At 40.0% G+C, this 25037-nt stretch overlaps 3 protein-coding genes across 3 annotated transcripts; 2 read left to right on the top strand and 1 right to left on the bottom strand.

Moving 5' to 3' along the window:
• The first annotated feature begins 5770 nt into the window (after nt 1-5770).
• Nucleotides 5771-6679, top strand: LOC120228438 (olfactory receptor 140-like). Its single transcript, XM_039226793.1, is given in 1 exon segment — nt 5771-6679. A coding segment is annotated over 1 exon segment (909 nt).
• Nucleotides 6680-13071: 6392 nt separating this feature from the next.
• LOC120228435 (olfactory receptor 4C3) lies at nt 13072-13980 on the top strand. The gene has a single exon (XM_039226789.1). The coding sequence runs from the start codon at nt 13072-13074 to the stop codon at nt 13978-13980; it is 909 nt and encodes a 302-aa protein (XP_039082720.1).
• A 6950-nt stretch (nt 13981-20930) lies between these two features.
• On the bottom strand, nt 20931-21860 carry LOC120228444 (olfactory receptor 4C45-like). Its single transcript, XM_039226800.1, has one exon. It carries the CDS (start codon nt 21858-21860, stop codon nt 20931-20933), a length of 930 nt encoding a protein of 309 aa, XP_039082731.1.
• Nucleotides 21861-25037: the final 3177 nt, after the last annotated feature.

Here is a 25037-nt window from a genome sequence, read left to right as displayed (position 1 = left end):
CAGCTCAGACACTCAGGCAAGTCACTTTCAACTTGTTCCAGTTTTCAGGGCAAGATGGAGAATAGGATTTACGTGTTCCCAATCTGGTTGGGCCATATAGTTTGTGATTTCATCCGACACCTGACATCTAGGTGACATCTAGGGGATGGAGAAGCCATCTCTCCCTGGCACCCTCCTGCCCACTCTGACCCCAGAGAGCCAGCAGAGTCTTAGGACCAACTTTAGGTGAGTTCAGTGCTCTGGTGGTTGCAAAATGTGGCATGATGGGATCTGCTCCTATAGCTGGAATCCAAAATTTCAACTAGCATTTCAGAAATTTTAAATCCTCCTGATTTTTCTAGAGGAAATGTCCAAGCAAAAGAATAAATAGTACATTATTCAAGTATTTCAACGTGGGTGTACAAGAAAGTTTTCTCTCAGTGTCGATACCTTTTCTGATAAGCTCAAATTTTCTATTGCTTTCTATGTAAAAAGACAATGACGTAACTCACTTGATTTTTGGTAATGATCCTAATTTCATCTTTCTCTTTTCTGAATTTTGATTAAACTTCCAAAATCCTCTCTTATTCTAGGTATTTGGGTCTGAATTGAGAAAAAATGCAAATAATAAAGACAACTTACATTTTTTCTTTAGAGCTTTATAGTGTCCACAGTCTGTTCATTTACTTTCTTATCTGACTTCTCAATAGCCTTCAGATAGAGTATTGTCATCGCTATTTTATTTTACAAATGAAGAAGCTGAGGCTCAATGTGGCTTAATATGGCTGAATGGAGGAGCTGAGACCTCCATGGTTTGATGGCCATTTCAGACTCTTAGGATCCAGTAGCGGTTAAGAACATGCCATCAGATCCAGACCTAGATTGTCTCAATCTCGTGCCATGAGTCTCCCACCCATTTAGAATTGTGATGAAAATTTTTAATATAATCTGTCAAATTGGCTTACACACAACTGCAGTGCTCATCCCAACAAGTGCCCTCCTCAATGTCCATCACCCATTTTCCCTTTTCCTGATAAATTTTTTATATGATTTCTTCACCTGTCTTTTCCCAACCGTATTTATTTCATAAGACTATAAGACTGATAACATGGGGTATTATCAGGCTCTTTCCTAAAAAGACTCAGCTCCTTTTTTTTTTTTTTTTAAATGTTTTATTTATTTCTAGGAGAGAGAGAGAGACAGCGTGAGCAGGGGAGGGTCAGAGAGAGAGGGAGTCACAGACTGAAACAGGCTCCAGGCTCTGAGCCGGCAGTCAGCACAGAGCCCGACGCGGGGCTCGAACCCACAAACCGCGAGATCATGACCTAAGTGAAAGTCGGACGCTTAACCGACTAAGCCACCCAGGCGCCCCTACTTTTTAATAAAAAATATATTTTCAGCCACCCCTTATCTGTGAGGATCAATGGGTTTACCCGGCAGTTGCACGGCACCTTCTTTTGAGATTCTGCAGCATTCTGCAGAAGTAACTCTTTTGATTTCATTAGACTTTCTCTGCTTGCAAATCTCACAGTTATGGTTGGGGACTGGAAGCATCAGCACTGGCCAGTGCATTGAAATTTACAAGCCCTAATCAACGATTTGGAAATCAGGGCTGGAGCCTAGATATACTGAAGGGCATTGCCACACTTGAAATACAGGGGATCCAAGGTCAGGAGGGCTGGGCTGGGGTGGGGAAAGTAGTGGAGCAGAGGGATATCAGTGGTGGAGCAGGATGGGCAGATGGTGGGGAGGCCTGAGTGCTACCAGCACGGGGCTATGAGGTGCTGGCGACAAGGTTCCCCGGTGAATGTTAAGCTTATCTGTGCCCTGTGGGACTGACAGTGTGGGGTGTGAGGGAACTGCAGGTACCATTGTGGGAACTTAGGGTGGTTCCATTTGCTAATAGGCTCAGCCAGTTACATCTGATAGCACCGTTCCTCACCTCCAGCTCTCGTCATCTGACAGGGGAGAAGACTATGGCTCAGGAAGGTGATGTGAACTTCTAAAATCTCAGTTACCTCATGGAAGAGTCAGCACTTGGACCCAGACTTCTTGACTCCTGTTGGGCTACTTAGGAAAGAAAGAAGCTAGAAATTCTCAGGCAGTTTGACTAACATTCATAGAATGGTGCAATGGACAGTGTGCAGGTTTGATGTCAGACTTGGCTGTGGTCAACTTCTATTCTATCACCTACAGCCCTAGGATAGTGTGTAGGAGAAAAAAAAATTCATTGATATTTAATTTTATCTTCTGACATTCTGTCCTACCACTTACAGCCCTGGGATAGTATGTAGAAGAAAATTCAATGATATTTAATTTATCACCTGAGAAGATATTTTTCTGTCTCATGTAATGATGAAACAGCATGGGACATAGTAAAGCACTGAAGTTATACATACAAAGGGACCAATTATATGGATATACAATTTCCTCTACCAGTTCCAACAACTTCTTTGACAAGAACCCTCAACAGCTGGCATCTAAGAGACTGAGATTGAGAAACACTGATCATCCATAAGTGACTTCTCAGTTCCATTTAACAACTTCTGAAAGGGAGAAGTATACTGGGTAGTAAAACATAGGAGGTTGTTCAACATTAGCAGTGGTCAAACTAATATAAATTTTTAAAAGTGAGATGAAATTTAGCAAAAAATAAATCCTGATATCCATTACTGGCTAGGGTGAAAGTGGTAACCTACATTTTGGTGTTAGTTATGTAAATTGGGGACTTTTTGGTGAGAGATATCCAAAGTCTTTATAATATCTATACCTCTCAGTTTAGTATATACATCTGAGAAATTATCCTAGGGACCTAGAAATGATGTAATGCATGATGAAGTTTTCTGTGGTATTAGAAAAAAAATGGACTTATTATTAGATACATCTACTTGAACAGAATAATAGTCAATCATTAAAAACAGTGCTTTATAATGATATGGGAAATATTTAAGTTATTCAATCAGGATAATATATTAAACATATGGTGTGATTTCAAAGATATCAATGAAAAGTGAACAAAATCTGTAGATGGAAGGAAGAATAAAAGAAAAATAGAAAGTTGGTAAGTTTTTCTTTTTGGATGGTAGTACTCAGTAATTTTTTCTCCTCTAAATATTTTCTAAACTGTGTCTCATCACCATAGGTTATGTTTGCAATTACTTTCCCCTCCTTTTCCTAAGATGATCTGCTGATACCAAGCCTAGACAAAAACTTGGAGCTAGCAACTTTGTCTTTCCTTCTGTTTCTTTTGTCCACTCCATGAGTGAGTAATCTGGGTTCTGAAGAGCACGTGATGAGAGAGGGACAGACTGGGGAGTTAGACGACATGGGATTTGTGTTCAGTCTCCCACAACCTAACTTCTGTGAGTTGGGTTTGCTCTTTAATACCTCTAGATCAAAATGTTGGCATCTGAAAGCCAAAGATGTTTGTACCAGTTTATCATACAAAAACACCCAATCCTTAATGGCTTTTTAGCCAAAAAAAAAAAAAAAAAAAAAAAGTACTCTATAGTCCATAAATGGATAAAATCCTTATTTGGCTTTTGAACTCAGGTCACTTAGGATTGGGGGAAGTTTCCAAATCAGAGAAGACATTATTAAACATTTTTTTCCCCTGCAGGAACTTTCTTTAACTTTATCCAGGAATTCAATATATGCATCATTCAAAGCAGTGGAAGGAGGACCAGATGATGCAGAAGGATGGACCAGATGACATGTTATAAGAATACTATTGGCTCTATTAAGTTACCATGTTAGAATGTAATTAACTCTGGTAAGAAGCTATCAATCTCTTTAGATCCAGGTATTGTAAGTTTCCTATACTATTTGAGGGGTTTTTTTTGTTTTTGTTTTTTTTTTATTCATTCAGCACATAGTCATTGACAACTGTTCTAGGTCTGGCAATAATGATATTAAACCCAAAGAATCTTCTTTCAAGATACTCTAAGTGTAGGGTAGGAATACAATACAATACAATATAGTGGAGGGAGACCAATACAATATAGTGTGTGCAGAGAGCTAGGATAGAGATGCAATCTGGGTGCTGTAGGAATACAGTGAAAGCCCTGATAGTCTAGCCTGGGTTGGGGGAAGAGACCATCTTCCTTGTGGAGATAATATCTGAGCCTATTTTTGGAGGATGTATGGGACTAAGCCAGTGGGATTAGGAAAGACTGGAGGAATAGCATGTGGATGACAATGAGGTGTTAGTGACTATGACTTGATCAGGGAATTTAGAATAGTTTCATATGGATAAAGCACATGGTAGTGAACAAGGATGGATAACATGATAGGTTAATAAGATCTAGGGACTTGTAATGAGACTAAAATGCTTAGATTTTATCTTAAAGGTAAAGGGAGCCTTTGGAGGATATGATTGAATGAATGGATTTTGTATACAATACTGGATGCAGTGTTGATTGAGCAGGTGTCATGAGATGATTGAGGCAGGAGAGAGATAATGTTGTTGGAGCAACCACCAGATTGTTTTGCGAATTGATCTCAGGCTAGTGCTGAGAACTGTGGTTGGGGCATGGTAGGTGCTCAAAATGTTTTTGGAATAAATAAATGGATGGATGGATGAAAGTTAAGGTGTCACAGACTCTGAGTCTGGAGTTCTCTCTTGCCCAACAAGAGAGTGCATACAGAATTAATTGCAAGAGAGGCTAATGTCCGGAGGAGACCCGAGCCCCAATAAGTGTCCTTGCTCTGTTTTTATTAGTATCAGAAGGCTTACAAGCATGATGGACATACAGAAAGAGACAATGAATCCATGAACATTAACTCATGTGTGTGAGAGAAAGGAGGTTTCGAAGATATCTGGTGTCAGGGTTGTGGGTCAGTACAAAACAAAATCCCAGCACTGGGCAGATGGCTGTTTAACTCGGGCACCAGGCACTACCTATGTTTATCTTATCTTGCCTAGGGGATAAGACAGAAGAGCATGCTATCTCAGGGTCAGCAAGGCACCTTTCTTTTGCTAACTAGCTCCACTCTCCTGCTGTGGTCTATAGCCCTGTTTACCTGTTTACCTATACTGCTCCTTCCCTCCTTTAAAGCACCTTTCTGCTTTTGTACTATGTTGGGGGCACTTCTGCCCTGTTTACCTAATCTTGGATGCTTTCATCCTAAAACTTGTTAACCCATTGGTGTGAGCTCAGGAAATTCCTAAACTTATTCCCTACATTAAGGAATAAGACTTGATAAGGTGTGGTGACTAATTTTGCATTTATGAGGTAGACTAGTAAAGGAAGAAGTCAAGGATGCTTGACTTCCATGTTTGTGGTGTGTGGTGGAAGAAATACAGAAGGACGATCAAGAATTGAGTTGGGCTTGAGATGAGGAAATCAGTTTTTGAAGAGATGTCCATGTGCATTGAGAAGTACAAATGGGAGTTGGAAGAGTAGCTCTGAAAAAGCAACTGTAAATTGTTATCCCGCAAGTGGTTATTTTTAGTGAACTAAAATTAATATAATAATTTTTATTACAAAAAAATTCCATGAATATATTTTCAAAACAGAGTTCATTCTTATTGGTTAAAATGCAAGAGAGGTAATATTTTGGGAGTTGTTTATTTTATCTGCTATTTAACTTTGTACTCTGTCAAAACTATTAATTAGAAAATGATTTGCATCATTAACAGGTTCTTTCTTTGGGATACAGGGTTTGGGATAATGCTATTCCACAAACACTGATTTCCCCCAACTTAAAAAAAATGTCTCGAAAGTGGTAGTAATAAGTTTTTCTTGGTAAATCTCTTCTCACCCAAGTCCTTGCTGTAGCTCATGGATTCATGGATAGTCCACGAAACATCACAGAATTTTTCATGCTGGGACTCTCGCAAAACTCCGACGTACAGAGAGTTTTATTTGTGTTCTTTCTGATTGTCTACCTTGTCTCTGTTGGGGGTAACCTACTTATCATGATCACCGTTATCTTCAGTCCCACCTTGGACTCTCCTATGTACTTTTTCCTCTCATGTTTGTCCTTTATTGATACTTGCTATTCCTCTTGTATGACCCCCAAGCTCATTGTGGACTCCTTGTATGAGGGGAGAGCCATCTCTTTTGAATGATGTCTGATTCAATTCTTTGTTGCCCATTTATTGGGAGGAACTGAAATCATCCTGCTCACGGTCATGGCCTATGACCGCTACGTGGCCATCTGCAAGCCCCTGCACTACACGACCATCATGACCAGGCATCTCTGTGCCCTGCTGGTGGGGGTGGCTTGGCTTGGGGGCTTCCTGCATTCACTGGTCCAGCTCCTCCTGGTCCTTCAGCTGCCCTTCTGTGGGCCTAATGTGATCAATCACTTTGTCTGTGACCTGTACCCCTTGCTGGAACTCGCCTGCACCAACACATACGTCATTGGCGTGCTGGTGGTGGCCAACAGCGGTGTGATCTGCCTGCTGAACTTCCTCATGCTGGTTGCCTCCTACGTTGTCATCCTGCACTCCTTGAGGCACCATGGCGCCGAGGGGAGACGCAAAGCCCTCTCCACCTGTGGGGCCCACTTCACTGTAGTTGCCCTGTTCTTTGTGCCTTGTATATTTATTTACATGCGGCCATCATCTACTTTGTCCATAGATAAAATAGTGGCTGTGTTTTATTGTATTTTGACACCCATGTTCAATCCCCTGATTTATACACTGAGAAATGCAGAGGTGAAAAATGCCATGAAAAATCTATGGAAAAAATGAGCAATTGTGGATAGAGGATACAGGTACAGTAAGGAAAGAAATAACTATTCATTCTCAGCAAAAATTCATATTTTCATGATGAGAGCTGAGAGACTATTAAAAAATTTCAGAGTAAAATGGATTTGAATGTTTGAAATTATATCTAATCTAACCATGTCCTATGACTCTGGCCAGACAAGTTATTACACACAACTTCAATTTCTTTTTAACAGTTTACACTGCATTGCAGGACATGCAAACACCATCTCTCCCTCACCTTGGTCTGAGATGGAGGCTTCATCCCAGCCTGGGGTACTAAGAGTCTGTGATGAGTAGAACCTCCTGTTGAAATATTCCTAACCTGGTCCTCCAACTCTGCACATGAGAATGTTGACCAGAATAGTTACTGATGGTTCACCTACACCTGATTCTATCAACAATTTGTTTTGAAATTTTACTGAAATATAGTTTAATGTGATTTTATTCCATTTAAAAACATTCTGCCATTTTAAAATATATTTATTTTGAGAGAGAGAAAGATAGAGTGTGAGTGGGGGAGGGGCAGAGAGGGGAGACAGAGGATCCCAAGCAGGTTCTGTGCTCAAACCCAGGAGCTCTGTGATCATGACCTGAGCTGAAATCAAGATGCTTCACTGAGCCATCCATGTGCCCCCTCCCATTTTGATAAACTTACAAAATTGCCACTTATTTTCCTTCTGTTAGTCCACTGTATAAATATACCAACATTTTAAAAATACATTGTTAATTATGGACATTTAAGTTGTTAACAGTTTTATGCTGTTAACAAATAGCTCTATTAACCTTCTTGGTGATGTATCTTCCAGCACACTGCTACATAACTTTCTCTTAGGTTTATACCTAGGAATAGGGATTCTGGGTCATAGGTTATGTGTATATTTATGCATATCCAGTGTATACTTTGGAAAATTGTTATACATGTCTGCCAGTAGCATATGAGAGGTACCGTTCCTCCATATTGACAACAAACACTCCATATTGACTGTCCTTTTAATTTTAGGTATGTAGGGAGAGCATTGCAGTGGTATTTTATTGTGGTTCTTTTTTTTATTTTTTTAATAGTTTATTTATTTTTGAGACAGAGAGAGACAGAACATGAGTGGGGGAGGGCAGAGAGAGAGGAAGACACAGAATCTGAAACAGGCTCCAGGCTCTGAATTGTCAGCACAGAGCCTGATGCAGGGCTCGAACCCACGATCCATGAGATCTGACCTGAGCCGAAGTCGGACGCTTAACCAACTGAGCCACCCAGGCGCCCCTGTGGTTCTATATCCTATTTCTCAGATGATACAAGAGGGGAACCCTACTCCCTAAGATGTTTACTGGCCATTGGATACTTCTTTGTGGAAGTACTCTCCCAGTCTCATGTGATTGTTTTTATCTTATTGATTTGTAAGAGTTCTTTATATTTTCTACATCAATCCTAGTTCTCTAAGAATCAGAAGCTAAGACAGAGTTGAAGTGCAAGAGATTTACTGGGTGAAACCCTGCTGAGGGAATGTGGGAGGGGCCATCCAGAATTATACAGCTCCTGCTGCTGTGAAGGAGAGCAGAGGAAAGGAAGGAAAGAACCTCATGGACTCCGATGTAGTTCTGGAAAACAAGACCCATGGAGTTCTTGACCTAAAACAGGACTAGAGACTGGGAGTGGGGGAAGGGAGTTTTGAAAAAGTGAAGTGAAGGTTTTATTTTTATTAAAATTCTTTAAAGTTTATTTTTGAGAGAGACAGTGCATGAGTTAGGGAAGGGGAGAGAGAGAAGGAGACACAGAATTCAAAGCAGGCTCCAGGCTCAGAGATGTAAGCACAGAGGCGGGGTGGGGCACAAACCCATGAATCGTGAGATCATGACCTAAGTGGAAGTCTGACACTTAACTGACTGAGCCACCCAGACACCCCTTTATTTATTTATTTATTTATTCATAATAATTTACATTTATTTATTTATTTTGAGAGAGAGAGTGTGTGTGTGTGCGCGCATGCATGCCCTCCCCACCCCCCTCCACACCTGTGCATGAGCAGGGGGAGAGGGGGAGAGAGAATCCCAAGCAGCCTCCACACTATCAGCATTGAGCTCGTTGCATGGCTTGAACTCATGAACTGTGAGATCATGACCTGAGCTGAGATCAAGTGTCAGATACTTAACCGAGTGAGCCACCCAGGTGCCCCAAAAGTGAAGGTTTTAAATGGTCCTTGAGGAAAACTGGGAAAATGTGTCCATGAGCCTTTCAAAGGTGGTGACATGGATTTATAGTGGACTAAACTCTCCCTGTTTTGTGACCCTTGATAGAAGCTTTCGGGAAACTGGTTGAGGGACGGCTTAGAATAGGATTCATTCAGTCCTGGGAAATGCTGACTTCATGCCGAGCCTGCAAGAGTGCTGGGCGGGTACAAGGTTACAGATGTTATGGAGGAAACTTTGCCGCGTACATCAGTAAGTATCCTACACGTTCACCTCTGTCAGTATGTATCAGCATTAAAAATATATAAGATGAACCCCACAGTTCCATTTATTAGATTTTGATTTGGTGCTTCTGTTCGTTTACGCCCCTGCTTGGTTTTGGAGGTGGCTACTGCTCCATGTAGAATCTAAGCTCCACGCTGTCAAATACAGTGTCTGTCTCTCTCCCCATGGATTCCTGACAGTTAGCAAAGTACTATCTTTTACCAGGTGGGCCCGATAAAACATCCTTACTGAATGATTGAAACGGTGGATGTACAATTCTGATTCATGTCATTTTGATCTTTCGGCATACCTTGGCACACCACAGAGGAGAGGCATGGATAAAGGACAGTGATACTCTTCTCTCAGCTTTAAGGGAGGAGATGAAAGGCCTCCCCCTCTGAGCACAGAAGATGCTCAATAAATACTGTTCATTTCTGTTGATGTTGTTCAGTCAACGATTTCTTTAAAGACGCTGACCCTCCAGTGTCCGTTCCTAAAATATCCTAACTCCCCTTTCTTCCTGACAATTTATAGTTTCCCTCTTGAGACACTAGAAGGATACTGGGCACTTGTAAGAGGCACAATAGAAGTCACTTCCTTGTGAGACCAAAATTGTAGTCAGGGGACTAATTAAATGATGGCATCAATGTTGTTGTGACCTGTGAATGAGGCTCAAACTCCAGCGGAGGTCCTGTGAGGGAGATTTAGCCTCCCATAGAGAAGCAGAGAGCACATGGCACTGACAGTCCCTGTGCTGTCACTCCCGGTCCCCTTATAGAAACTCTGTTCAGTGGAAGGAGAAAGCTTCTCTTGGAGACTCTGCTGGTGACTATCCTTAGCAGAAAGCAGAACTAATGAACCAGCTCCTCTTTCCGAAGAAGGCAGACCATGGAAAGCAATGGTTGAATTGGAAAGGGCATAGACGGGGTGATGTGTGACCTGGGTTCCAGCCACACCTCTGTCATGGGTCACCCATGTGACCTTGGCTCTGTGCATCTAATCTCTCTGAGTCTGAAATTCACCATCTTTAAAATAGACAATTGGAAACAATGATTTTAAATGCCATCAGGTTGTTAAGGGAAATGGATGACAGAACAAATTCCCAGCTGCTTGTAAATAGATGGCCATCTTTTGTCTTTTCAGTTTGTACTATTCTAAGAAACCTTCAGGGGCATCTGGGTGGCTCAGTTGGTTGAGCGTCTGATTTTGGTTTAAGTCATGACCTCACAGCTTGTGAGTTCAAGCCCCAAATCCAGCTCTCTGCTGTCATCTCAGAGCCTGCCTCAGATCCTCAGCCCTTCCCCACCCCCTCTCTCAAAAATACATAAACATTAAGTAAAAAGAAACTGTCAGTTTAGATGATTTTTGGTAATTGACAGCACCTGCCTCATCTGTGCTTTGCCTCAATGGATGAAACCATTCTAATCTCATCCAGAAGTTTAATCACATGAAACAGCAAAATTTGGGAGATATGTTGGAGGTGGTCTGGATGATCTTTTAAGAACTCTTCCAGATCCACCTTTCCATGATATTAGGTGGTAAATACAAAGCACAGCACAACACCTGGAGTCCTGTTGTCCTCAGATCCAGTCAATGTAAGTTTCTGTAATCTTTTTTTAAAACTAAAGAAAAAAATGCAACTCAAAACTGGTGGAATAATTAAACAGGAGACTTAGTTTTTCTGGCTAGCTTTTAAAAAATAATTTTTGGGCCGCCTGGGTGGCTCAGTTGGTTAAGCATCCGACTTTGGCTCAGGTCATGATCTCACGGTTGGTTGGTTTGAGCCCCGCGTCGGGCCTGCTGCAGATTCTGTATCTCCCTCTCTCTCTCTCTGACCCTCCCCTGCTCTCTCTCTCTCTCTCTCTCAGAAATAAATAAAACATTAAAAATTAAAAAAAAAATTTTTTGTATTTCCACAAGACACAGAGATGAATCAGCCTTACATTTTTATTTTTGGGCTAAATCCTGTGCTATTCATATAGATTTGAATTTTCTCTATTGTGTTCTGTATGAAGATCAGCATTAGATCATTTAAAAAATGTTTATAATATTATAGTTTTGAATATAATTAGTTATATTCAATATAACCAATTTCGTTTTGAATATATCCACTTACGTCCTTGGTTCTTTAAGCCACATAAAGAGTTTGTTGTCCATGGTGTTAATGATGGTGATTCTAGAGATGCCACTTATTGAATGTGTATCACATCCAGGCTTTGTACAAACACCTGGCATGCCCCGTTATCATTTACTACGCTCTGCAACCTCAAGGTGTAGCAGTTCTTTTATTTTCATTTTATAGATTAGAACATTCAGGCTTTGAGAAGTTGTTCACCGACACCCCTGTCTGTGCTCTTGACCATCATGTTTTACTCTGAAAAGGTCCCCATCGGACTTGTCACTCACAGAAGCAACCTTTGTCTTTTTGCACTAAAACTGAAAGAGAAAAAAAGGAGGGCAACTTCCTGATCAATAGAGGAGTCTTCTCCCCAGTATTTCTTATATCTGGGTGTCTCTTCCTCTGACACTTAAACATTCTCCCTTAATTCTTATCATACTGAACATCAGATCTCCAGCAAGTTGGATAATTTAGCTACTGTAAGGAGGCCTATGTTTCCAGGAAAGTAATAGGTGGCTAGTGGGTAGGTTTAGTGTCAGTTTTTTGCTTAAAATTTTAAAAAAATATTTATTGATTTTTGAGAGAGAGAGAGCTAGAGAGAGTGAGTGAGAGCGTGAGTAGGGGGTGAGGCAGGGTGAGGGGAGGGACAGAGGGAGAGAGGGAGACAGAATCCAAAGCAGGCTCCAGGCTCTGAGGTGTCAGCATAGATCCCAATGTGGGGCTCAAACCCATGAACTGCAAGACCATCACCTAAGCCAAAGTCAGACAATTAACTGACTGAGCCACCCAGCTACCCCAGGGTTTTGTTTAAAACCAGGAAAGGCACAGGCATTTTCTTACTATTACTAGGAGAAGAAATGGGTGAGTAGGAATATTCTGCTAGATGAATTTATAGCTGGTTAAGAGGGAGCATCTGCTCTCCCTGCCTCTGGAGCTTCCTTTAATGAAAAGGTAGATACTCATCATTTAATAGAATCTTCCACGGATGCTCACCAAACTTTTACTTTGAGTCCTTCCTACAGATGCAGAAAGACTAGTAACTTTTAACTAGAAGGATTTCACTGAGCTCAGAAAAAGCAAAACCAGAAGCATATAAAATGTGTAAAGCAAGGGGGCAAGAGTAACTTAAGTTTGGCTTCCTGGATGTGATGCTGCCCACAACATGGGTTCTCAGTGGGAAGGAGTGAGCAGAGGGAGAACCAGGAAGTCGGGGAGGTCTTCAGTTGCAGACCTCAGCTTCTCTCAGATTTGCTTCAATCAGCTTCTCTCAGATTTGCATCTGTTCGTTTTAATTCAGTTTGTTACCATCAGAACTGCTGACAGAAAGTAGCAAATCTTGTTGAAAAGTTTAAGAAGACTGAGTTCAAAGGATATGGACTATACATGCAGAGATTTCAGGAGATCCTAAATATTCATGGTTTCCTCAGGTGCCATTGCATCTATGTGGAATCATCCTGAAAATTGTCAGAGATGTACTCTATTTGCATTAGAAAATCAAGGTCTGCCACATGTTCAGTTTCAGCAGCAACAAAACTAATTAATATTTAGTTTGTTTTCACGTAAGAAGTTAGACATCTACTGCCCAATGATGCGAAAGTCAACAATAGATATACATTCACACTTTGTGGTTAACAAAGTGAATTGGTACAAAATATTGGAATGGAAAGTGTTAAGAGGGTCAAAAGGGAGTGAGTGTGTCTAAAGAAAATATTGTAGCACCTTCCCCACCCTGCAATTAGTTCTGTTACAATTATCTTTCTCTCTTGACCTAGACAATACTGAATCTGCATCCTCACTGTCCTTGGACTCTATGGAAATGCCACACAATATCACAGAGTTTTTCATGCTGGGACTCTCACAGAAGCCAGAGATACAGAGAGTCCTCTTTGTGTTTTTTTTGATCATCTATGTGGTTACCATGTGTGTCAATGTCCTCATTGTGGTCACCATTACTTCCAATCCCACCCTGGCTTCCCCCATGTATTTTTTCTTGGCCAATTTGTCCTTTATTGATACCTGCTATTCTTCCTCTATGGCCCCTAAACTCATTGCGGACTCCTTGTGCGAGGGGAGAGTCATCTCTTTTGAAGGTTGCATGGCTCAGCTCTTTGAAGCCCATTTCTTGGGAGGTGTTGAGATTATTCTGCTCACGGTCATGGCCTATGACCGCTACGTGGCCATCTGCAAGCCCCTGCACTACACGACCATCATGACCAGGCATCTCTGTGCCCTGCTGGTGGGGGTGGCTTGGCTTGGGGGCTTCCTGCATTCACTGGTCCAGCTCCTCCTGGTCCTTCAGCTGCCCTTCTGTGGGCCTAATGTGATCAATCACTTTGTCTGTGACCTGTACCCCTTGCTGGAACTCGCCTGCACCAACACATACGTCATTGGCGTGCTGGTGGTGGCCAACAGCGGTGTGATCTGCCTGCTGAACTTCCTCATGCTGGTTGCCTCCTACGTTGTCATCCTGCGCTCCTTGAGGCACCATGGCTCCGAGGGGAGACGCAAAGCCCTCTCCACCTGTGGGGCCCACTTCACTGTAGTTGCCCTGTTCTTTGTGCCATGTATATTTACTTATATGCGGCCGTCTTCTACTTTGTCCATAGACAAAAACATGGCAGTATTTTACGGCATTCTGACACCTATGTTGAATCCACTCATTTACACCCTGAGAAATGAAGAGGTAAAAAATGCTATGAGGAAGCTCTTCATTCAGTAAGAAAGAACAGGTATATAATGGGTGGTAAAGCACGAAGTAGAAATGACTATTTCTGTAAGCATAACAAAGCAAAACTTGTTTTTACTACTGAATATCACCGTATTTCATTATGTCTATCTGTTCATCTTCATAGACTTTTATGGTTTAGTCTTTATCTTGAATTGTGTAATTTGGTTATAAAACAACGGTATGAAACAGATGTGGCATGAATCATTATTATCCCTGATTTAGAAATGAGGAAACTTTGTCTCCCGATGTGGCTGATTAATCAAGGTTATCTGGCTGTGAAGAACCTAAGCCAACACTCAAAATCAGTTGTTTTTAGGGGTGCCTGGGTGGCTCAGTTGGGTAAGCGTCCAACTTGGGCTCAGGTCATGATCTCACGGTTTGTGGATTCAGGCTCTGTGTCAGGCTCTGTGCTGACAGCTAGCTCAGAGCCTGAGGCCTGTCTTCAGATTCTGTGATTCTCTCCCTCTGTGACCCTCCTCTGCTCACGCTGTCTCTATCTCTCTCTCAAAAATAAATAAAACATTAAAAAAAGTTTTAAAAAATCAGTTGTTTTTGGTCCATCATTCAGATCTTTCACTAGCAATCCATGTTTTCGCATTCCAGGCTATGTGATAATGGACTTGCAGAAATGTGAGGCAAAATGCAACTTAAGGCAAACAACTTCTTGCTTTGCTGTGTGTAGCAGTCTGTGTACATCTAGCTTCTCTTCCTTCTCATCACTTTACGAGTGATAGCATAGCTACTGTTCTAGAAGACCTTGGATCCGGAGACGAATCAACCTGAATTTCTGTCCTATTTCCCACACTTACTCATGGCATGACCTTGAGTATGTAACTAAACATCTATCAGCCTCTGATGCCTGCCTTTAAAATAAAGATACAGATAATAGTGTGAGAATTAAAGTGTTACTGTGAGAATTAAATTAAAAAATCTATGTCAAATTCAGAATACAGTTTCTGGAATGTAGACCCACAACAGATTTTATTTTATATGTGTTCCTCAACCTTTTCCTAATCTTCCATACAGAGGCTGCCTTCCTTCCTTTTTCTATCTCTACTGGGGGTGAAAAAAAATGCTGTGCTTAGAGTAGATGGCTTAGTTTTGGCCAGTGATTATTTTTGCCAACTCCTTGTTTTGGATTCCAAGGGATGCTGGGGTTCTGAAATCTGAAATGTGCATCCGTGTTTGCTCTGTTCTTTTCCTGGCTTTATGAACTCTGATGAGATCCTTTCTCAGGCTTCGTTCTTTAAGAGTGTAGGCTCTCATGATTTCTAAAAAACTTTTCTTTTGTTTCATAATCTGTAAACCACCATGTTGCAACATCTCCACTTTTTATACTTGCAACAAAAAACAAACTAGAATTTAATATGAAAAACAGTTTGTCTACTACAAGTATTCACAATTAGTTACCAAGAACCAATATTCAGGAGCTCAGTAGGAAATAGTTATTGCTTTACCCCCAAACCTCTATGTCTCACAAAAATAACAGTTGCTAAGTTCTAAAGAAAAATAAATATTGTCTTCTTTCATTTTGTCACATTCTGATAGTCTCGTTAAAAAACTAGGTATAATGAGACCTTGGATTCTATACCATTCATTTCTGCTGTTAGATAATAAAAGTATGATTGAGCCAGTATTCCAATCAGCTACTAAGTATGAAACCATGGTGAGGCTCACTAAAAACAGCCTATATTTTCTCTAATTTGCCACAATTTTATCTCAGGAGACTTTCTAGAAAAGCATACTTTAGTTGAAATTTGATAAGCACCTTTTCATACAGTTAAAATACCAACTAGCATAATGGACTGATCCAAGTGCTCCCCATCTTTTTTTAGTCCCTTGTTTTTTATTGCCTGAATCATGATTAACTATGGCCCAACCAACTTACAAACGCTGCTTATTTTTGAAAAAAATTTCAACTTGCTAGAATAAATATGTGAGTAAATATCACCAGAAATTTTCTATATGATTTCAAAAGTATTAATAATCTTGTTGACATTACTAAATTTGTTGAAGTTTTCTGTATGACTCCAAAATTATTACTAATCTTGACTCCATTTTGGAGTCTATGGTACAACATCTTTCTCCCCAAATACATATTTATTTTAAAATTCGGAATGTAGGAAAACAAAGGTGGGTACTACACACACACACACACACACACACACACACACACACACTCACACGTGTGCATGTGTAAATCCACCTATAAGACATTACCCAGAGAGAGTTGCCATTAGTGTTTTGATAGATATCCTGGTTGTCATCTTTTCCTATTTTCCCATCTCCTCCTCCATCTCCTCCCTCCATTTCTTCTATTAACTTGGGTAAGCCTCTGCCATCCTAAAAGGTACTCCCTGGGGCTAAATTATTTCTCTGTTCCACTTACAAGGCATCTTAAACTTTTCTGATCCTTGGTTTCCATGTCCAAAAATAAGCATTTTAATCCTCAGTGTATGTCTGTGAAAGGACAATGTGCACCAAGAGCACAGCATCTGACAGGTTGATAGGCGTCTAATAAATGTTGGTGCCCCCTCCAGTGGGCAGCAGAAGAAGAAAGGCTGGAACTAGTATAAGCTTCCAAATTTTTTAGTACTGTTGAAAATATCCATGTGGAGTCAAAACAGAAGAACTGCATTTGAGATTTATATTCCACAACTTATTGTTACTACTGGGAAGCTACTTTAAAAAGTACTATTTTGGGGGTCCTTGGGTGGATCAGTTGGTTGAGCGTTCACTCTTGATTAAAGCTCAGGTCATGGTCTCACGGGTTGTGAGTTCAAGCTCCACATCCGGTTCTGCACTGACAGTATGGATCCTGCTTGGGATTCTCTTTCACCCTCTCTCTCTCTCCCCTCCCCTGCTCTTGCATGCTTTCTCTCTCTCAAAATAAAATAAAAATAACAATCATAATAAAAAGTAAAAAGAAACAGATAAAATTAATTTTAAAAATAGTTTTTCACATCTTGAACTTTCTTCTCTCAGTGAAGTTTTTCTTTTTCTTTTTTAATGGATGACAGCGGGATGAGTTTGATTTTGACATTTGATATGAGTTTGATATATGAGTTTGATATTCAGATCAAACATATTTGCTATTTGTTATTCATTAGAGGAAAGTACTACTATATAAGCCACAGGCCACTCCTTTATGTACAAACTGTTGAAGATGGGGGAGAAAATAATTGCAAGGAAATTCCTGTTATGTGGGAATCAAAACATTCATGCAGTTACAAATTATTGACCGGTCACTAGCTGGTTCTTTGTGCACTCGTACATTTTCAGCCTGCCCTGTCTATGAAGGCAAGCCCACCTTCCAATGAGTTCAAACCATGGTGACCATGGCTTCAAGAAGAAAATTCCAAACATGAGAAGAAAAATTTTAGTTTGTTGTCTGGATATATTAAGGAGATACAAAATGGGTTTGGTAACACACAAAGGCTGTGGGTCAGACAGGCTTAGATTTGAATTCTTATTGAAGCAAATTTTAGCTAATTGATCTGAGCTGTATAATTAACTTCTCCAACCCATTGTTTCCTAATTCATGAAATGAGGAAATCAGTATCTTTGCGTTACTGGGCTGGAGTGGGAATTGAATAACAAAATGTGAATACACAACACTTGGACCTCATAAGCAGGCAAATGGAAAAAGCTGTCAAATTATTTATGCTAGCATTGTTTTATTGATGCTCATACCATCCTGGGGGTAGGGTCACCATTGTGTTCAAGTGATGAAATGTTTTAAACAGAGGTAAGTTCCACAGTTTGAGGACTAAAATAATGAAAGAAAGAAAGAGTGGCAGACATTTACTGCCTCCACAACATATAAAATGCGTCCTTAGGTCAGGACGTTATTCACAGAAGGTGCTCAACAAACATAAGCTGTCATCACCATCATCCTCTTGAGCGTCATCCTTATTTTTACCTTATCCTGTTCCATTCCCATCTTTCTTGGGAACGACAGCTAGATCTTTAAAAGAGAAGTTTGACATTTTAAACATATCTGTTGCTGGCACATATTTGCAAGATGGTCACTCACAGCATCACGTCACTCACACTACAGCAAAACATCTTTTTTTCTAGAATTTACTATTGAAGAATAATGGAAATACAGGGTTATATTAGTTTCAGGTGTTCAACAGTGATTCAGCACTTCTGTACATTACTCAGTGCTCACCACAGTAAGCGTGATGGGGACCATCTGTCACCATATAGCAGTATTGCAGGATTATTGAATATATTCCCTATGCTGTACTTTTCATCCCCTTGACTTATTTATAACTGGAAGTTTGTACCTTTTAACCCCCTTTACCTATTTCACCCTTCCCCCCACCCATCTCCCTCTGGCAACCACCACTTTGTTTTCTTACTTGAGAGTCTGCTTGTTTTGGGGTGCTTGGGTGGCTCAGTTGGTTAAGTGTCTGACTTTTGATTTGGGCTGAGGTCATGATCTCACAGTTTGTGAATTTGAGCCCCGTGTCAAACTCTGCACTGACAGTGTGGAGCCTACTTGGGATTCCCTGTTGCCCTCTCTCACTCTCTGCCCCTCCCTCACTCACGTATGCTCTCTCTCTCTCAAAAATAAATAAGAAAAAAAGAGTCTGCTTGTTTGTTTTGGAAAAACACTTTTAAAGGCCTGCAGGTAGAGTGAGATCTGACCTGATATAAAGTCCTGAGAACATAAGACATGTCAGCATCACAGGATAATCGAATCCCCAGTTGTGAAATCACCTTCTGAGGTCAAGTTTCTGAGCCCTTCCTCAGGAATCGCAAGCTCGTACAGAGATAGGTCTGTTGGTCTCTGGTGCTGGGCTTTCCCTTCTCCTTTTTTCTTTCTTATTAAAATTTATTTTATTTTATTTATTTATTTATTTATTTATTTAATTTTACAAATAGTTTATTGTCAAGTTGGTTTCCATATAACACCCAGTGTTCATCCCCACAAGTGCCCTCCTCCACGCCCATCTCCCCCCTCCCCACACCCATCAGTCCTCAGTTTGTTCTCAGCATTCAAGAGTCTCTCATGGTTTGCCTCTCTAATAGTGGGGGAGAGGGAGAGAGGCAATCCCTTCTCTTCCTGTTTGCAGAGCACCAGAATGGAATCTATCATTAGTGAGAGCATTTGAAATAAGTTCTGCTCAGGCACCTCACAGTCCTCCAACCAGCACCCCCATTTGTAACTGCAGAGATGTTAAGGGCATTTTTATTCCAAAATAGGGAGTTGGTGGTGGGCTAGCTTTTAGTGTCCAGAGATCTGCTCACAGGTCCCATTATGTTCCTTGCTCAGATAGTAACTCACCATTATGCTGTCCCTGCTCAAAAGTGGATGCCATTTATGACTTATTTTGAAGTCAAGTGAGGCTGGGACAGATGTTTGGTGCTCCTGAGATCGTAGTTGGTGAATGACAGTGGCGGTGTTCTTGGGCTCCTCTTGTGAGGAACTGTAGTCCCTCGCACACTTTCTGTGCTGGTGATATCTCTGAAGGCTGTAACCATGTCTCAGCAATTTTGCTAATTTTCAGCTGACTCTTTTTTTTTTTCCAACTTAAATCATTTAATGTCTACAGTTTAAGAAAGTATGTAATTTTTTTTTTCCATTTACAAATAAAAAAAGTCAGTAGGGAGATGAAGCAACTTGCTTACATTTACAAGGCTAATTAATGCAGGAGACAAGATGACAAATCAAGCCTATTGGATTTAAGCTCTTAATCTTTGACTTCAGAGCATCTATTTCTGAATCTCTCTTAGAATTTCATTATGTACATGTTATGAATTCTTTTCTATAATCCAGATCCGTGGTCATTGTTGTTCGGTTTCGTTACACGACCTTGGTTCATGTATCACTGGTAATTTCCTGACACAGCTGTTCAAAGTCTTCTTTTCCTTTGTTCACAACCTAGGGGGTGCCTGGGTGGCTCAGTCAGTTAAGTATCTTGCTTTGGCTCAAGTCATGATCTCAGAGCATGGGTTCCAGACCCTCATTGGACTCTGTGCTGACAGCTCAGAGCCTGGATCAACTTCAGATTCTGTGTCTCCCTCTCTTTTTACCCGCCCCCCACTTGTGCTCCCTCTCAAAAAATAAATAAACATTAAAAAAAATAAAACATGACTTTAACATATGGGTAATTTCTACCTTAATTCTATGGACTTGATCAATTATATTTCCTTGGCACCAGCCATTTTGTCTCCATTTTTTTTTCTGCAGACAATTGTATATTATAGAAAATGGTGGCAGTGTAATTTCTGAAAAAGTACCTTTGTGTGTCAGTATTCTCTTCTTGGGATTGTGATAAGCAAAGAGCTTTTTATTGTTGTGGGGAGAGAACATCTATTAACCTCTTAAATTTACTAAGATAAGAAAAAGTATATTTGGGTGAAAGTACTTGAAGACTCCCTGGTGTTCTATATATATATTTTTTTTTTTTTTTTCATATATAGTTGCTTTTCATCTTTGTAAACAAAACTTCATTCTAGCTGTAGTGCTGGATGTAAAGAGTGTTCAGGACTATTGCTGCTGATCTGTTTCACACTCACGATCAGGGCAACATGATGACTTCCGTGGCCCGTTAGTAATTTTGTCTTCATGAATTCTCCCCCTCTATTAAAAATATCAAAAATTGTATTTTATGACTGCATTGTTGTAAAGATGACTATACTCCAAGTTGGATTTGGATTACATTCATTTTATTCTTCTTATTTTAAAAGAAATTAAAGCATTTCAAGGGCTCCTAAAATTCTTGTGGGCCCTACTCACCATGCCTACTGTGTCTTACTGGGTATGTCGACCCTGCCCACAATATACATGCTGCTGAAGAAAACTGATCCAGACAGGATAATTGACTGTCCCGGTTTTAATCAGGAGGATAAATCTCTGTTTAAGAAGAGGAATAAATCTCTATAAATTACCCCTAGCTATTTTTAGGTAAAAACTCTAATCACAAAGTTCATTTATCACCCCTTTTCATTATTTGCCTCCAGAGTTTCTTCATGACATTTTTCACTTCCGCATTTCTGAGGGTGTAGATTAAAGGGTTCAGCATGGGAGTTACTATCGTACAAAACACAGTCACAGCTTTGTCACTGGGGAAGGAGGTCATGGGTCTCAGGTACAGGAATGAACAAGGTACAAAGAATAAGATGACAACAGTGACATGAGAGACACAGGTAGACAGGGCTTTGCGACGCCCTTCAGAGCTATGCATCCTCAGCGAGTGCAGGATGACAACATAAGAAGCAACCAGCATAGAAAAAATGAGGAAACACAGTGATCCACTGTTGGCAGCGATCAGGGGCCCCAAGGTGCGAGTGTCTGTACAGGCTAGCTCCAGGAGAGGTATTAAATCACACATAAAATGGTCAATGACATTGGGGCCACAGAATGGTAACTGGACCATGAACAAAATCTGGATTCCTCCGTGAAGAAAACCTAAAATCCCAGCCATTCCCACCAAGAAACCACAGACAGGCCGGCTCATGATGGTCATGTAATGCAAGGGCTTACAGATGGCTACATAGCGGTCATAGGCCATGGCAATTAACAAGATGATCTCAGCTCCAGCAAAGAAATGTTCCGCAAAGAGCTGAGTCATGCAGCCATTGAAGGAGATGGTGTTCTTCTCAGAGATCAGGTCATAGATCATTTTGGGTGCTATGGAAGAAGAGTAGAAACCATCTATAATGGACAAGTAGGACAGGAAAAAGTACATGGGAGAACCCAGGGCCGGGCTGATGAAGATGGTGACAGATATGAGCAGGTTACCTGCCAGTGTGATCAAGTAGGTGATTAAAAACACAGCAAATAAGAATTTCTGCAGTTCTGGATTCTGGGTCAAGCCCAGCAAAATGAATTCTGTTACATTGCTCATCTTGTCCATGGATTCAGCTTGGGTTGTGAGCACCTGGTCCATCTGGAGAGATCACAAAATTTCTGAGTAATATTTTTAATTCAACACTGGGATTGATGGAACCACAGCTTCCACTCACTTCTACCACTTTGGACATAGTTATAAGGAAGATTAGAAGGAGGTTAGAATTCTCTTAAACATATAAATTGAATAGTGACAATATGTTACAAACACAGAATAAAAGCGAAGTGTTACGTATGTTGACTTATAATTGGCTTCCAAACTCTGTTTCTGGCTTTCAAACCTCACAGATGACTTTCTTTCACTGTTTTTGGGACAAATTTCATCAATAATAATTATTTTGAAGTTATATTTGCCTATTGGCATGAATATTTACAGGTATATTAACAGAATATTCTTTAAAAACTCAACTGTATATCAAATAGAAAAGTACCAAGCTTTACTGTATCTATGCCAGCAGGTTTTTTTTTTTTGAGCTTTGATTCCTTTCTGTCAAATGAATACACATACACACAGAGATAGAGCTGCAGATGGAGTTTTTCCTCTTCAAAATGCCAAGAACTATCTTTATAACAGCTTATTGTACAGCATTTCCTCAGTAGCCTTGGATGTTGTGTCTGGCTCAAAATGACTATTACATAGTCCCTCTTCCCACATCTTTGGATACAGATATACAAGTGATACAAAGTTCCCTTAAAAGTTCTCAATATTTCTCAAGTGGATTTTCTGTGTAATTTGTCTTTCATTACATATAAAATAATGATCTGGATTAGATAAATAATCCTACTCACATTTTACAAATGGAATTAAATGAGTCATGAAGATTCCCCGGATCTGATGAGACAGAAATGTCAAGGTCATCTAAGATAATAGTGTTTTTCTTTTGGCATAAGTTTAATCAATTAAGGTGAACTGGAAGTTTTCATTGCTAATTGGTGGAAAATGGAATACATACAAAAATATGTTCTTGTTTTGAATGGTCTATACATGAATTTTCAACAGTGAGTACATGTTACAAAAGATCACAGGATATTTGATTCCTTCTCCCCCTCTTTTTCTCCTTTCTCCAATCCCTGCCAAAAACATAACCAAATTTTTTTCCTCAAAACTTTCTGGACACACAAGTCAGCATCATGACCTCTCAGCTTCAGTAAAGGTGAGCAAAGATATCTTTTTAGTTTTCCAGAAAGCTCAGTCTGTTTAGTTGTTTCTTTATCCGTGGCTCTTATAGGTGGTAACTATGTGCTTGGTCATTCTTAATAGATTCAATTCACAAATTCTAGCTTCAGTGTGGCGACGTGGAAGTCACAAAACAGGAAACTATTTCAAATAATCACATATAGAAACCTACCACAGCAATCCATTTCTACATACACATTAACCACAATGTTGTGAAAGTGACCTTGGTAATTCTGAAAAGCAGCCTGTCTGGCAGCATTACAGATCATGTTTTCCACTGATATTTTCATGTCATCTTGCTCAAATTCAATTTTAGAGAATAAGATTACTGTCAATTCATAGAATATAACTGTAAAAACTATTCAGTGAAAAGAATTCAGTTAAGTTAATTGCTTAAAGTTTGGGGGAAAAGATTTAGTTATCACTGACCTGGATCCAGTTGATCGTGGACTCCACTGTTTTTAGATTGAACTCAGTCATTGTTTTCTTCCCCTGGGGGCATAGCCGCACAGCTGCAAATATACTCTATAAACTAGCAGACAGGACACTGGAACTCTCTCTCTGGACAACTCTCTCAGTCTTGGACATTTTCATTTATTTTGGTTCCCATTGTCAATCTGAATTTACTCAGAAAACGAGCTATTTTAAGTTAGGAAGGTGCAAGGGCTCTAGATTTAATTTCTACTCACTTCCTTGGCCTTCTATGAAAGTACAAACACATCTTCAAAATATGCAAATTTTTCAGATCTCAGAACTATATTCAACCTAAACTAAAAACAGTGGGAACAATGAAAAGTTCTTCAAGTCAGAAAAAGCGAATATATAGAACTATAAAATGGAATAGTGCATCAGATCCCGTTGATTGGGTATTTTTTTTCAAGTCCTGCCAAATTTCTGTTTCCCAAGAAGTCCATGAGCAGTATGGAGAGAATTCTTTTTATTCCTGATTTGAGCTCTCCTTTTAACCCTAAGTGTGGGAATAGTGTCTCCATATAAACCTTAAGCCTATTAGTTAACGAGCTCAACTGCTGTCATTTACTTAAATGTCCTGTAATTCTTCACAGACTCTAGAGAAATATTTAAATAGACTTTCACAAAGGGCAGAATCTGGTAATGCATTGACCTCTCAAGCCCTCAGAGGATTAGTAATTGGTCCTGTTGGAATCTTTGCTGAAAGCAAAGCATCCACAGGATCATTAGAGGCCAGTTTATTTTTATATTCTTCTTTTATTTTCTTTTTCTCCAAATTTTTATTTAAATTCTAGTTAGTTAACATACAGTGCAATATTGGTTTCAGGAATGGAATTCAGTGATTCATCACTTATAACAGTGCTCATCATAACAAATGCCCTCCTTAATATGCATCACCCATCAAGCCCATCCCCCACTCACCTCCCTCCATCAACTGTTTGTTCTCTTTAAGGGTCTCTCATGGTTTGTTTCTCTCTCATCCCCCATATGTTCATCTGTTTCTTAAATTCCACATATGAGTGAAATCATATGGTATTTTTCTTTCTCTGACTTACTAATTTTGCTTAGCATAATACACTGTAGCTCCCTCTACATCATGGCAAATGGCAAGGTTTCATTTTTTTTGATGGTTGAGTAATACTCCATTTATATATATAAACTTATATATAAATACATATGTAATAGAGTATACCATATACCATATCTTCTTTATCCATTCAGCAGTCGATAGACATTTGGGCTCTATCCATAGCTTTGCTATTGTTGATAATGCTGCCATAAACATCGTGTTTCTGGCTGTAGTTTAGGACGAGACTGGGAAGGTATTTTGGAAAGCTTCATGATAAAACTTTGTTGTACATTTTTATATTGGTGAGCCTGGCAAAGCACATGGATGTTTTTAGGCATAGGTCAAAGTTCAGAGAATGGATTTCTCTCTGAAAACATGACTGTTGATCTCATATGGTTATTCTAACAATGGAAATACCAATTTTCAAGGTTATGTGCCGTGTTACCCTGGGAAACTGTGACATTTTA

Source organism: Hyaena hyaena, unplaced genomic scaffold, assembly GCF_003009895.1.
Source record: "Hyaena hyaena isolate Hyena2069 unplaced genomic scaffold, ASM300989v1 scaffold_23, whole genome shotgun sequence".
NCBI classification, from domain to species: Eukaryota; Metazoa; Chordata; class Mammalia; order Carnivora; family Hyaenidae; genus Hyaena; species Hyaena hyaena.
Note: the sequence above shows the minus strand (reverse complement) of the source record. Positions and strands in the feature narration are given on the sequence as shown.

What these genes read in the sequence shown, in the direction of transcription:
- LOC120228435 (XM_039226789.1), top strand. Translation starts at nt 13,072, where the DNA reads ATGGAAATGCCACACAATATCACAGAGTTTTTCATGCTGGGACTCTCA.
- LOC120228444 (XM_039226800.1), bottom strand. Translation starts at nt 21,860, where the DNA reads ATGGACAAGATGAGCAATGTAACAGAATTCATTTTGCTGGGCTTGACC.